Consider the following 14,051-nt stretch of genomic DNA (forward strand, 5'->3'; position numbering starts at 1 on the left):
ACTTTTGTGACATCATCTTACTGTTCTATTTATTTACCCCTAGTGCAGTGCCTGGTCCTGTAGTAGGCAATCAGATTAAATGTTTGAATATTGGATTAATTAGTGAACAATGAACAAATTAAGGGCATATAACTAAAAGCTTTATTTTCTGATCCTGGAACACTGCAGAAATCTATATTAGTCAGGATTTTTCAGAAAACTGAACCAAGTAGTTTGTATTATTTATTTGTTTATTTTGCTGATTTGGCTTACGTAATTATGTGGACTGGCAAGTCTAAAATTTGTAGGGCAGGAGTGCCTGGGTGGCTCAACCAGTTAAGCACCTGCCTTTGGCTCAGGTCATGATCCTGGGATCCTGGGACTGAGCCTCACATGGCATCAGGCTCTCTGCTCAGCAGGGAGTCTGCTTTTCTTTCTCTCTCTGCCCTCCCTTCCCTGCTCATCCTCTCTTTCTCTCTCAAATAAATAAGTCTTTTTTTTTTTTTTTTAGATTTTATTTATTTATTTTACAGAGAGAGATCACAAGTAGGCAGAGAGGCAGGCAGAGAGAGAGAGAGGAGGAAGCGGGCTCTCTGCTCAGCAGGGCTCGATCCCCGGACCCTGGGATCATGACCCAAGCAGAAGGCAGCAGCTTAACCCACTGAGCCATCCAGGTGCCCTCAAATAAATAAGTCTTAAAAAAAAAAAAAATTGTAGGGCAGGCCTGAGGGCTGGAAACTTAGACAGTAGCTTATTCTTGAGGTTGAATTTCTACTTCCTGAGGGAAACTCAGTTTTGTTCTTAGGGCCTTTCAACTGATTGTACAAGGCCCACAATATTATCAAAGATAAACTCCTTTAAAAGCAACTGATAGTAAACACTAACCACGTGTTCGAAATAATCCACAAAGCAACACCTCCATCAGTGTTGCATTGATGACCTAACCAAATGGACATGGAAATGAACCATCTTTGAGTTTAAGGACTTGTAATCAAATATACAGTCTTGTTGGGCAAACCTGTGATAAGCCCAGGAGCTCTTCGTGCTTTCTGAGGCATCCACAGCTCCGTTGATATGGGGGCGGGACTTCAACCAGCCACACTTAATATCAACAAAGAAAGCTGCTTATTTTATTAGGAGAAAGTGGAGACAAGGTGGATTACAAGAAAGTGGATCACTGAAGAAACAGTACTTAAAAGACTATTCTTGGGGTGCCTGGGTGGTTCAGTGGGTTAAGTCTCTGCCCTCAGCTCAGGTCATGATCTCAGGGTCCTGGGATTGAGTCCCACCTCAGGCTCTCTGCTCAGCAGGAAGCCTGCTTCCCCCTCTCTCTCTGCCTGCTGCTCTGCCTACTTGTGTTCTCTCTCTGTGTCAAATAAATAAATAAAATCTTAAAAAAAAATTATTCTTAAGAAATCATTATGTGGGGGCACCTGGGTGGTTCAGTCCGTTAAGTATCTGCCTTCAGCTCAGGTTATAGTCCCAGGGTCCTGGGATTGAGTCCTCCGTAAGGCTTCCCACTTGGTTGGGAGTCTGCTTCTCCCTTTCTTTCTGACCTTCCTCCCTGCTTGTGCTCTCTCTTTCTCTCAAATGAATACTTTAAAAAAGAAAGAAAGAAAGAAAGAAAGAAAGAAAGAAAGAACGAAAGAGAAAGAAAGAAATCATTATGTATAGCGAGGTTATAAGTTTGGGGAATTTTTATTAATTATTTTAGAAGTTAGAGAAATACTTCTCTAAAAATCGGGCCAAGCCTAAGAGTTTTGTTTTTTATTATGTTTGGCTTTTGGTTTTATTTTATTGTTTTGCCATTTTATTTACTCTCTAGTCTTGGTATAGAAATTAATGCTTGCCTGTAGTTAAAAATAAATCAAGTGACTTTAAAGTGGAGCAAATAAAGATGTAGTTCACTTTGTCTTTTCTTTTTTGCTTAATTTAAGGTTTTCAGGGGAATTCGTATTTGAGAGTTTCACATGTATTTGTTTTTGGCAATGGATGGTAAAGGCTAAGTAAATTAATGTGTACGGGTCCAATTTAGATATGAAAGTCTATGAAATTCATGCCAGCTTGAAGATTTTAGGGAATGATTATTGTAAAAATTCTCTTCCTAATGTCATTCATTTTATCATGTCTGAAGCTTTTTCTTGAGTATAAATTGTCTTTTCCTCTTTCTTTTGATCTGTATGTGCAATACCTTTCTTTCCCAAATTCTGCTGATTTGCCAACAGTCTTTCTTGTTTCCTCTCTTTTTCTTTTTCACTTACGCTATTTAAATTCAAAGAGCTTTCTTTGTAGAAATTGAACCAAATAATAAGGCAGCATAAAACACTGAGTTCAGCAGAAAGTGATTTGCTTGTGATTAACCCTTGAGAGTTGAGTCACTGCAAGATAACAAAGAAAGAATGTTTTTTGAAACAACCTGCTCATTCTTCTTCTCCATTCTTAGATGAGAACTTTTTTTTCTCCCCAGGTGTTATGAATTCACATACCGCTTTGCCTGGGCTTTATTTACCATTTTCATCATGGTATGTTTTTAGAAAAAAAAAGTCCAGAAGAGAGCTGATGACTTCCCTTTCTTCTGACCTCAGTCCTCTCACAGATTTTTCTCTCAGGCAACACCATTCTTCCAGTTGTTTAAGGCAATAACCTTGACATTCCTTTTAATACCCCAGCTTTATTGAATTATAATTTACAAGTAAAAATTGTATATATTGAAGGTATACAGTATAATTTGATATACATATACTTTGTGTATGATTACCACAACCAAGCTAATTAACACATATATCACCTCACATTGTGTGTGTGTATGTGTGTGGTGAGAACACTTAAGACATACTCTTGGCAAATTCAGGTGTAAAATTTACTCATAAGCGCAAGTTTAGCCACCATCACCCCATTTCTCTATGCCCAGCCCCTGGCAACCACCATTCTAATCTCCGCTCCAATGAGTTCATGAGTTCAGCTTTTTTAGATTCCACATAAATGTTAGATCATATATAGTATTTGTCTTGCTGTGTCTGGGTTATTTCACTTTGCATAATGTAGTTACTCCAGGTTCATCCATGTTGTCACAAATCCCAGAATTTGCTTGTTTTTTTTTTTTTATGGGTGAATAATATCCCATTGTGCGTATGTGTATACACAAACACACACATTTTCTTTATCCATTCATCTATCATTGAACACTGTTTCTTCTCCTCTCATTACTTCCAATCTCTCAACAAATCTTAAAGCCTTCAGAATGTATCCAGAAGCAGACTACTTTTCCCCATCTTCATCACTAATCCCTTTGGTGATTTATATTGTTTAATGTCTGTTTCTTGTGCTAAAGTGTAGCTTCAGAAGGATAAGGATTTTGTCTGATAAATCATCAGAATTTAGAATTGGGACTGGCATATAATATAGTAGGCACTCACTGAGTATTTTTTGAAATCAGTCAACCAGTCAAAGATGAGAGATATCCTCCAAATAGCTACTTGAAAAGTACCTAACTCTTTCAATTGGAAGTTTCTTTATTTTCTTTCTTAAAACAATTCAGTCTTTTCATGTTTTCCTACATGGACCTGTGAATTATCTTGATATTTGTAATGAAATTTAACTGACACACAGCTCTTTATTTCATTTTCTTGGTCATCTGTGAGATTGTTAGATATATTTACCTGGTCTAGGATGTTTAGAGACTTGATTATTTGTTTGTGTCTTAGTGAAATTTGATGACCACTGTCCATTTCTTTTCCCATTTCAAATATAATTCCATTCACTAGTAGACACACAATGCAGTATATAAATCATACAGATTCTAAAAGCCATTTGTATAGTGGGGAAGCTTCTTAAGGTCATTTTCATCTCATTATACAAAATTTTAAAAAGCTACTTTGTTACTTTGTTACTTTGGGTACTTTGTTAGGTATTGGAAATCCAAAGAGATAAATAGTCCCTACTTCCAGAAAGCTCCCATTTTAGGAAGTGAAATAGACAGGTAAAACCATTATTAAATTGTGTACCATGTGTTATAATAGATCTGTTAAATACTGTGGGGGCACTAAAGAGGTTTGCTTGGGTAAGGAGATGGATGGGGAAGGCTTCCCTGGGAGATAACCTTGAAACCATTTGCTGAGGAGTATGTAGGAATTTTCCAGGAGGACTGAGCAAAGCGGATGGAGTAAGAGTAAAGACATGGGAGTAAAGAAGGAGTAGCAAAGATCTGCCACGTTTACACAGTGTGCTGGTCATTTTTCATAACCTTGTCTCATAAATTATTTTGAGCATATTATGACATAGGTATTCACATTTCCATTGTATAGATGAAGAAATGGGTTCAGACAAATCAGCTTAGGGTGACACAACCAGTAAATGTTGATTTGGATTTTGAGCCTGATTAACTTCAAAGCCCATACTTTCAGGGGTGAAAGGTATGGATAATCAGGGTGGAAGACCGAGGTAGTTCATGCTTGCCACATGGATGAAAAACATGAAGTCTTATAAAAGAATACAAATTTAGAATACTAAAGGCAAAGAGAAATGGGGAATGGTATGAGTTAAAGATGAAGAGGAGATGATATTGAGCAGATTCGAAGGCCAACAGACATCAGAAGCCATAATATTCTTCTGATACCTTTTAGTGTGGACATAAGACTTTTTTCTTCAGTCAGACTTAGCAGTGTAAGAAAAGGAATCTCTGTGGTACCTCACCAACTATTTTGAAACCATTCAATGATTTCATTGAGAGTTTATCATTCATTGGTTTCTGCAGTGCTATTATGCATATGCCTGGACATTTTAATATCTAAAGTATTCATGCTTCCTGTATGGTCAAAGGTAACACAGTGAAAACTGTTTTTTGACATTTTTCACAGATAAAATCTAAAGTTGTCCTGAATTTTTAAGAATTAAATATCATTGGGGCACCTGGGTGGCTCAGTGGATTAAAGCCTCTGCCTTCAGCTCAGGTGGCGATCCCCGGGGTCCTGGGATCGAGCCCTGCATCAGGCTCTCTGCTCACCAGGGAGACTGCCTCCTCCTCTCTCTCTCTCCGCCTGCCTCTCTGCCTACTTGTGATCTCTGTCTGTCAAATAAATAAATAAATAAAAATCTTAAAAAAAAAATAAAAACAACAAAAACCCTTGTATGGCATCCACATTTACCATCTTCTCTTTCTGTGTGTATATGTCAACTATGCCAGTTTTAGCTAGGTGAGAGTAAAGGCATATACACGTCTTTCTTTTTTAAATACCACTGCCTGATTATTTTTATTTTCAGCACATATTATAGTTTTCCTAAGTCAAAGAAATAGCATTTCTCTAGTTTCTGTAAAATCACAGAAGTACCATGATGCTAATCCAATCACATGAGCAATTTTAGACATTTAACCTGGTTATTGCCTCGTTGTTAGAAAATGACTTTCCTTGTGGTACTAACACTATGCCTGACTCACCCTTGTGCTTTTAAATTGTCTTTGCAGTGTTGTTTTTGTCATTCTGTTACTGGCAATTTAGCTTTACAGAGTCATTATTTAAAAAACATTCAAAATAAAAATTGAAGAATACCACGAGCTTGACACTGGATCAGATACGATGTTGCATATGTAAAAGAAATAAATTAGATCCTGTTAGCCTGAGGATAGAATACTGAAGTTTAAGTAAATGTGAAATAACATAGTAATAAAGCTTATGTGAAATTTTTTCAACAGTTGTAAATTAGAGAAGATGTTGATGGAATTCTCTGATACTTACCCAGTTGTGCCAAATAACCATGGGCAATTTAAAAATTGCCCATTATTTTACTTTTAAAAATTATTTTACTTTTAAAAATTAAAGCCAAATAAAGGTATGGTTAAGAATTCTGTGTGAGCTACTTGCTGAGATTTCAGATTTGCTCTCCTGTACTTCCTGTTTTCTGTATTTGTAATTATCTTAGATAGTTTCTTTTCCCCATTGGGGTTGTTCACATATGTGGAGGGCTGGGGAATTTATTGCTCTTTTAGAGCTTTCTCAATTTGTGTCTGAAAAAAAAAAATATCAATGACTTTTTAGTGAATGGAAAATGGTTAGGTAGTAGATAAATATGTTTTTCTGGGAAATTGATCATATTCTTATTCTGGACCAGTTAAGGTTAAAGTTTTAACTTAATGGCTTATAGCTAATAGTTTTAGTATTTCCACTGAAAACTTTATGAAAAAGACCTTTGTTCGTTTATTTATTTATTTGTTTATTTATTTGACAGACAGAGATCACAAGTAGGCAGAGAGGTAGGCAGAGAGAGAGAGAGGAGGAAGCAGGCTCCCCGCGGAGCAGAGAGCCTGATGTGGGGCTCGATCCCATCAGGACCTGAGCCGAAGGCAGAGACTTTAACCCACTGAGCCACACAGGTGCCCCAGAGAAAGACCTTTGTTCTTATGTCAGAGTACAAAATCTGATTGTGTAAGTAAGATAACATGGTATTTTTCTGAAAATCTCAAGTTGAGTTCATCTTTCAAATAATATGTTTTTGTTATCAATTATCTATGCTTAAAAGTATAAATTATTTTAATATCATTAATTGCAAATACCGTTAAAGAGGTAAATTAGATATAACACCTTCCAATAAGGAATTTTAATCCCATTAAGGAGAATGAGTTTTGATGAGCTGTACAATAGTTTATCCATTCACTGTGGATAAATAAGACTTGATTCCACAGTTTTTGGTCATATATTGAATATTTTTATTTGCTCCAGTGATCTACCTAATCTGGGTTTGGTTTTGTTGTTGTTTTTAAAGGTTGCAAGGCCTTTCACGTTTATCTTTCTGTAACATTAGTCTTTAGAAATAGAGGTTAACTCTGGCATCAACATTATTTTTCTTGTATTACTATTTTGTTATATTATTAATATTTTTCTTGTTAAATGAATGAAAAATGAAATTACATGGCAGGTTTCTGATGTGCTCTAGGAGTTCAAATATATCTGATATACTCTTTTTTACTTTAGTGAGCTTCTTTATTTATATATATTTTTTACAGAGAGTCTCATACTGGGACTTGTAAACTGAAAATCTTCAGAGAAACCCTTGGATCCCTTCAAACTATATAAAAATTTTGCTGTGTTTATGTATTTGTGATTTTCCGGGGTGATCCATAGATATCATTAGATTTTTAAAGGACACTTGATATTGGGAAAAACTGAAGGAAATAACACATTTAACTATTAATTAGTGTAATTTTGTAATAAGGCTAAAATTAAAAGGTCTTTGGGAGATTCATAAAAACACTAGAGGCTTACCATGGTCAGTGTCCTACATAGGACTCATTTGATATAGGCCTTTGCCTTGTTCATAGTATAGTGACTGCTGTATGTAATGTGTGTATTAGTGAGAGTCTGGTGGTAATGGGTGGTTTTTTTGAAGATAGTTTAATGGAGGGATTATTAGCACAGGTGGGTATGCTTTAAGGTAACCAGAAATGAATGATGAATCCCCCAGAACCTGGCAAAGGTTAGAAACTTATCCACCCAGGGAAAGGGACAAGAGGATGAGAATTATGTTCCAGAACCCAATGAGAGTTGTGGGCTTGGAAGAGGAGCCCTTTTTTTTTTTTTAAGATTTATTTATTTATTTATTTGACAGAGATCACAAGCAGACAGAGAGGGAGGCAGACAGGGAGAGAGGAGGAAGCAGGCTCCCTGCTGAGCAGAGATCCTGATGCGGGGCTGGATCCCAGGACCTGGGATCATGACCTGAGCCGAAGGCAGAGGCTTTAACCCACTGAGCCACCCAGGCACCCCTGGAAGAGAAGCCCTTTAACAGGAGCTATGGCCAAAGAGGAGGCATAACAGGGAGTAAATTGTACCATTACTTCGATATCCTTCTACCTTTTGCTTTTCTGCTAATGCTTCCTGTTGGGAAGGACTGTGTCTTATGCACAGTATTCAGTCCCAGTTGGCCACATAAAAGTGGGCCTTGGGCTCAGAATTCTTCCCTACCAAGAGATAAGGACCCCATATAGCCTCTGCTGGATTTCCCACCTCTGTGGCTTTATCTTTCCAGGTTTCGGGCTTATTGAGTGTTTCTTTGCTCCGCTTAAGCATAATCAATGGCTTCACATATGCCCTCAGATATTTCAGTGTTTCAGACTCTAGAGACAGTGTGGAGTAGGGAGGGAGAAGGTCCTTCCATCATACCACCAGAGAGGTGGGTGCTTATAGGCCCATTTCCTCTAGTCAGCTAACTACTGGGGGCACCCACTAGTCATAAGGGACTAATGCATAAAACTAGAACTGATCTTTATCTTTTTTAAGTAAAGCATTATCCAGTGCTTGACTTTACAGTGTTTTCCTTGGCAACTTTGATACCAAGATGCAGTAGGCAGAAGTGTCTGGAGTCCTGCCTGCTATTGGTAACCTATGCTTGGTGTTCATTTTGATACTTCCTCTCCTTGGCAAAAACCCACCCAGAAACTAGAGGGCAAGTGAGGACTTGGATAATGTGGTCTTTAGAAATAAGGGAAGACAGAAGTACAAAGAAAGTCTAAACAGAGTTTAGGTTTATGTATTAAAGTGAAAAATGAAAAAATAATTTTTTTAAAAAGTGAAAAATGACCAAATGCCTAGTGCTTTAATGTTTCTGATATAAATACCTTTAAATTAAAATCTCTTTGGAATTGTAGAGACAGCTATTTGTGTTTTGAGTAATTGAAGTCATAAAAATGACACAATATTAATCTATAAACATGAAATTAGAATAACTTAACTTTTCAAGACTTTGTATTTTTTAAATATGCATTTTTTGAAATGTGAAAATTGGGATTATTTAATCTAGAAAAGATCAATTCATTTTCGAGGGCCTACCTCAAATATTACTTCCATGAATCTTCCTCTAGACAAATTTCAGTGTTTCCATAACACCATTCATACTTCTGTCATACCACTTATATTCAGTAATAGCTAGTTATTTTTATTGATAATATTAAAAGCAGTTCCCACTTACTATTTACTATGTGCCAACCCACTATATTAAGTTCTTTATATACATTATTATATTTTATCCTTACAATAATCCTCAGAAGTATAGATACTGTTGCTTAGTGCTTAGGACCCCTCAGTAGGCAGCACAAGTTCCACAAAGGCTAGAGATCTTTATATGCTGGTATTAATATTTCAGCGCCATTTTGTTGTTGTTGTTAGTATCCCCTAGTTACTCTTTCAGTTGATTACTTTTTATATGTTTTAACCATTTAGCTTTTTTTCTATGAAGCTCCTGATGTTTTGCCCATTTTTCTATTGGATTGTCCCTCTACTTATTATTGATGTGGGGGAATTCTATATATGTCTTTGGATATGTGCTCATTGTAATTTGTTACAAATGACTTCTCCCATTCTGTGGCATATTTAGGCTGAAGTGTTGTCAAGAACAAGTCCTATCTGGGTAGGCAAAGATAAAATATTTCTAGTCAGGGGAAAGAATAAACAAGGTTTAAGGAAGGAAAATAATTCACAATGAAATAGTTGAGTAGTTTGTTTTGACTGAAGTTCATTGAAGTGAACCAGTGGAAGAGAAGACTGAAAATTTCAAACTATATAGCATCAGAGAAGCTCTAGAAAATGGCAAAAATACACCTCAAGAGAATATCTTCTTTTAAATCAGTACTCACTTCCCTTCTGTTCAGGACAACCTGTTTAGACAACCTTAAAGGAACTTCGGGAACTATTTTGCCTCTCTCTATAGCTGGCACTAGGCTTCCATTCCTCTGCCAGGGGAAAAAAATATCTTTTCCTAAAGTGTGCCAGTATACTGCCTTGTGAAAGTTGTATCTTAGAACTAGAACTAAGAACTATAGATAAACTTCATCTTGTCTATGAAGAGCTCTAGATTTCTAAGAGAGAGCTACTGGATATTAAAGCACCTCATACAGCTGCTCTTCGTTTCCTGGTGTTTCTCATGATAAAATCTTCCCCAGAAGATTTGGAGCTTTGATTTCCTGAGACTTCTATTCCCTCATGGAACTTGTAGACTTGTAGATGTTTGCAGGAATTTTTGGTTTTATCATCCCTCTGGTCTCAGCCTCCATCTTACTACTTATGCACCAATGTGAAATGAATCCATTCTGATCCCTACTGAGACTATTCTGGATTTGTTTTTGATGGTCTTTCCTGGATCTTGTGGATTTACCTCTCTCACCATTAATCAGGCAGAAATATTTCTGTGGTGTCTGTACTTAATTCTGTATCATCAAAATTTGATTTGGTTGCAAGTGCCTGGAAATAATAGTGGCTTATGAAGCTAGAATTCTATTATTATCTCACATAAATAAAGGCAGTCCAGGGGTGCTGTGGCAGCTCCGTGATATAGCCTTATTATCTCACATAAATAAAGGCAGTCCAGGGGTGCTGTGGCAGCTCCGTGATACAGCCTTCTTTCATCCATTGTTTTTCCTTCTTTATCCAAGATCTGCTCCAGGAAGAATGTATACATTTCCAGCAAGCAGGAATGGAAAAGTTTTCGAGGGACATTTCCCCTGTCCCCGAAGGGCTTCTCAGAAGTTGCACATACCACCACCCTTCTTATTATCTTAAAAGCCAACACTTAAGAGAGGCTTAGAAATAAGTCCAGCTAAAAATAGGAACTCCTGATCCTAGAGAACAAAGGGAGAATGGATGTTGGGGGGAAACATTGATCTCTGCTACATAAACCTTTTCTGTTGTGACTGAAATATTTTTCTGAGATGGTAAAGGAGAAAAGCCTAGAATAATATGAAGTATATAACCAATTTAAAGTAGATTTTTATCAGAATGAGCTCATAATTTTATATTCTGAATTCTTGACTGATTGAAACATTTTTACATTGGTCTAGAAAGGTAGAAATTAACTTTTAAGTTATTCATTATTTTTTAAAAGATTTTTAAAATTATTTATTTATTTGACAGACAGAGATCACAAGTAGGCAGAGAGAGGAGGAAGCAGGCTTCCTGCTGAGCAGAGAGCCCGATGTGGGGCTCGATCCCAGGACCCTGGGATCATGACCTGCGCCAAAGGCAGAGGCTTTTAACCCACTGAGCCACCCAGGCACCCCAAAGTTATTCATAATTTTTACTAACTGTTGTCAGGTTGACTTATTTACTAAACATAGATCTAATGTTTTGTCAAAATTTTAAATATAGCAAATGCCATTGAGCATTGTAAATATTAAGGAAATATGTGCTTTTTATCTTTGTAGAAGATAAATATATTTAACCGACTATTAAGAATAATTTACAGGAGTGCCTGGGTGGCTCAGTCAACTGAGCATCCAACTCTTGGTTTTGGCTCAGGTAAGGATCTTGGGGTTATGGGATCGGGTCCCATGTTGGGCTCTGTGCTCAGTATGGTGTCTGCTTGTCCTTCTCCCTCTGTTTCCCCACCCCCCAAAATAAATGAATACATAAATATGTAAATAAATAAAATCTTAAAAACAAGTAATCTAGAAAGGTAGAAATTAACTTTTAAGTTATTCATTATTTTTTAAAAGATTTTTATTTTACCAGTAGGTGACATACAAACTCTTGGGTAGAATGAATTCAAATATATGGAAATTAAATGATATCTAGAATGATTTTAGTTTACTGAAAATTAGCTGATATAGAATGCAATAGGTAGAATCCCATAGACACTGCAGATGAAAAAAATTCTCTTCTTCACAGCAGAGGTTGAGGAAAATGTATTTAACATAGTTATTTTCATTATTTAAAATAATTATTTTCACTATTTAAAATGGCTTACTTTAAAAAAGCTAGTGTGTAAGACCGTAAGTGATATAATCATTTTTTCCTTCATAGGCAAGAAGTTTGATCGCTGTAGGACTGGGTGTTGCGGCTCTTGCATTTGCAGGTAAGATAAATAAAGAAAACTTATCAATAAATGTTGCAGGAGAAATATTTTCAAATAGTTTCTCTAGTGATTCATGAGGAGACCCTCTGTATTCTGAGGTTTGGGTTTTAAGACCTACATTCTCATTTTTCCTCCATGTATAGTCACTGAACATTTGTCAATGTAGCAAAAACTAGGTAAATCATGTAGTAAAGAAAATTAACAGAGTAGAAACTAGCCCTAATAGTAGTTGACCTTCCTGGCATTTTTTTTTTTTTTTTAGTTTGAGCTATAGTATACTTTAAAGAAATTCTTTAATAATAAGTAGTGTAAGTGATATAGGGTTTCTTTAATCTCCCATGTTGAATATTTTTTTTCCTTACAGGATTAGATTACACATTTCCTGAGCTGTTGCATGTTCTGATGAGCATAGTTCCCTGTAATGTATTAGTAACTTCATTTTTAACACATTGCTGTAATTTCTTTGATAAACTCAGGAGAATTTCTTTTACTGCCCAAATCACCAAAGAATAGGTATAAATATTTAAAGCAAAAATTGCTTTATCTTCCAGGCATTAACTTATAGTTTTAAATTGCATAGCTATTTCCTAATCATATGTTATCTGAGAACATCTCCTTGTTGATAAAGATTTACATTTTTTGTTTTAGCATTTGTATCTCAAGTTCCATGGATTTGATTTTGCTTCTTGGATCTTCTTCTTAAGTGAAGCTATATACCATTGTGGCATATATCCAGTAAAAAAATGATACATAAAAAATTGTTGTTTCATTTTATATGGTACTTAATTTCACACAACTCTCTTTTAAAGCACCTTAACAATAAACGCTTTAAAATCAAGAAGATCAGTGGTTCAGATTCTCTTGGTCTTTATGATATCAGGGTCTTGTGTCTTGGCATTATAACTATACTGATGTTTCATGAGGAGACTCTAATGTCCAGAAAGGAATTCTGACAAACTTGCCCATAAACATGAAACAATTGTAGTGCTAACTGTTACAGTATTAACTATTATTGACATAGTTATTTTAAAATTCAAATGTAAGATTTTTATTTGAAATTAAAGAAAGATGCTGTACTTTTGCCAGGTTCTTCTTTCTAAAATGAGAAAAACTGGCATGTGTATTGTATATATACCAACCACACTGTTGCCAAGTTCTTATTACTAACTTGAATATTAAGTAGCAGGCAGATCTCTTCCAGAGCCAAATATAACTGAATAATAGAATTTAGGAGAAAGTACACTTAAACTTGTTGGAACTAGATCTTCTGGTTTATGATTCAAGTAAACCTCCAGATGTCACTTGTTGAAGGCCTTACTTGCTGTTTTCATTGAGACTGCCTGAGTGTATGTGCTTTTAAAGGAATTCCGAAGTTATTTAAAAGGTATGCTTTGTACTATTATAGAATCAGATGGAAGTTCAAGATGGGATCAGGAGGGAGACAAACCATAACAGAGTCTTAATCTCACAAAACAAACTTAGGGTTGCTGGGGGGAGAGGGGTTGGGAGAGGGTGGTGGGGTTATGGACATTGGGGAGGGTATGTGCTATGGTGAGTGTTTTGAAGTGTGTAAACCTGGCAATTCACAGACCTGTACCCCTGGGGATAAAAATACATTATATGTTTATAAAAAAAATTAAAAAATTAAAAAAAAAATCTCTAGGATAAGAGATTTAAAGGAGTTAGGCTTTCACTTATTTTAGTTATTTAATTTCACTTGTTTAATTTATTTAATGTTATCCTTGATCTCAAGAATTTTTTTTATCTTCTGCTTGGGTTGACTACTTCCCATTTTCCATTTCTAGCATCCTATTTTTCATTTTTAAATGTTGTTTGCACAGGAATAGCAGTATGGCTAGACAGTAACTTTTTCTAAAAGATGTATATAATTATACTCTCCCAGTGGAAATCTTGATTTGCAAAGAAGGTTATGGCTGGATAAAGTCCAGAGTGTCATAATGCGTTTTCTAGCAAGACTTTTGGGAAGAAAGACAATACTGTTAGTAAATCTATATGCTGATTAGGGTACAAAAGGTAAATTGGCCGGGTAATATTTTATTTTTGTATTAGACCCTTGAAACAGTTTGGAGCCTGTTTTGCTATTGAAGACCCAGAGGAGTTTTAATTAATAGGATACTAAGAAAAGAAAGGGTTAGGGTGAATATTTTTTACATAACTGCTTTTTTACTTTAGAGGTAACACCATTAAAATTATTCCTGTGTTGTACAAATCATAAG

The 14,051-nt window shown here is 35.8% G+C and overlaps 1 protein-coding gene across 1 annotated transcript in view; it reads left to right on the top strand.

The window, feature by feature from the left end:
• The window catches only part of DNAJC15 (DnaJ heat shock protein family (Hsp40) member C15), a 72,743-nt gene that overhangs the window by 15,712 nt on the left and 42,980 nt on the right, over positions 1-14,051 (top strand). Inside the window, exon 2 of the mRNA XM_004759260.3 lies at positions 11,763-11,814. Within this exon, the coding sequence (XP_004759317.1) occupies positions 11,763-11,814 (52 nt within the window). The remainder of the gene's footprint in view (positions 1-11,762; positions 11,815-14,051) is intronic.

This window comes from Mustela putorius, unplaced genomic scaffold (assembly GCF_011764305.1).
Source record: "Mustela putorius furo isolate JIRA1106 unplaced genomic scaffold, ASM1176430v1.1 tig00000179_pilon_pilon_pilon, whole genome shotgun sequence".
Taxonomy (NCBI): Eukaryota; Metazoa; Chordata; class Mammalia; order Carnivora; family Mustelidae; genus Mustela; species Mustela putorius.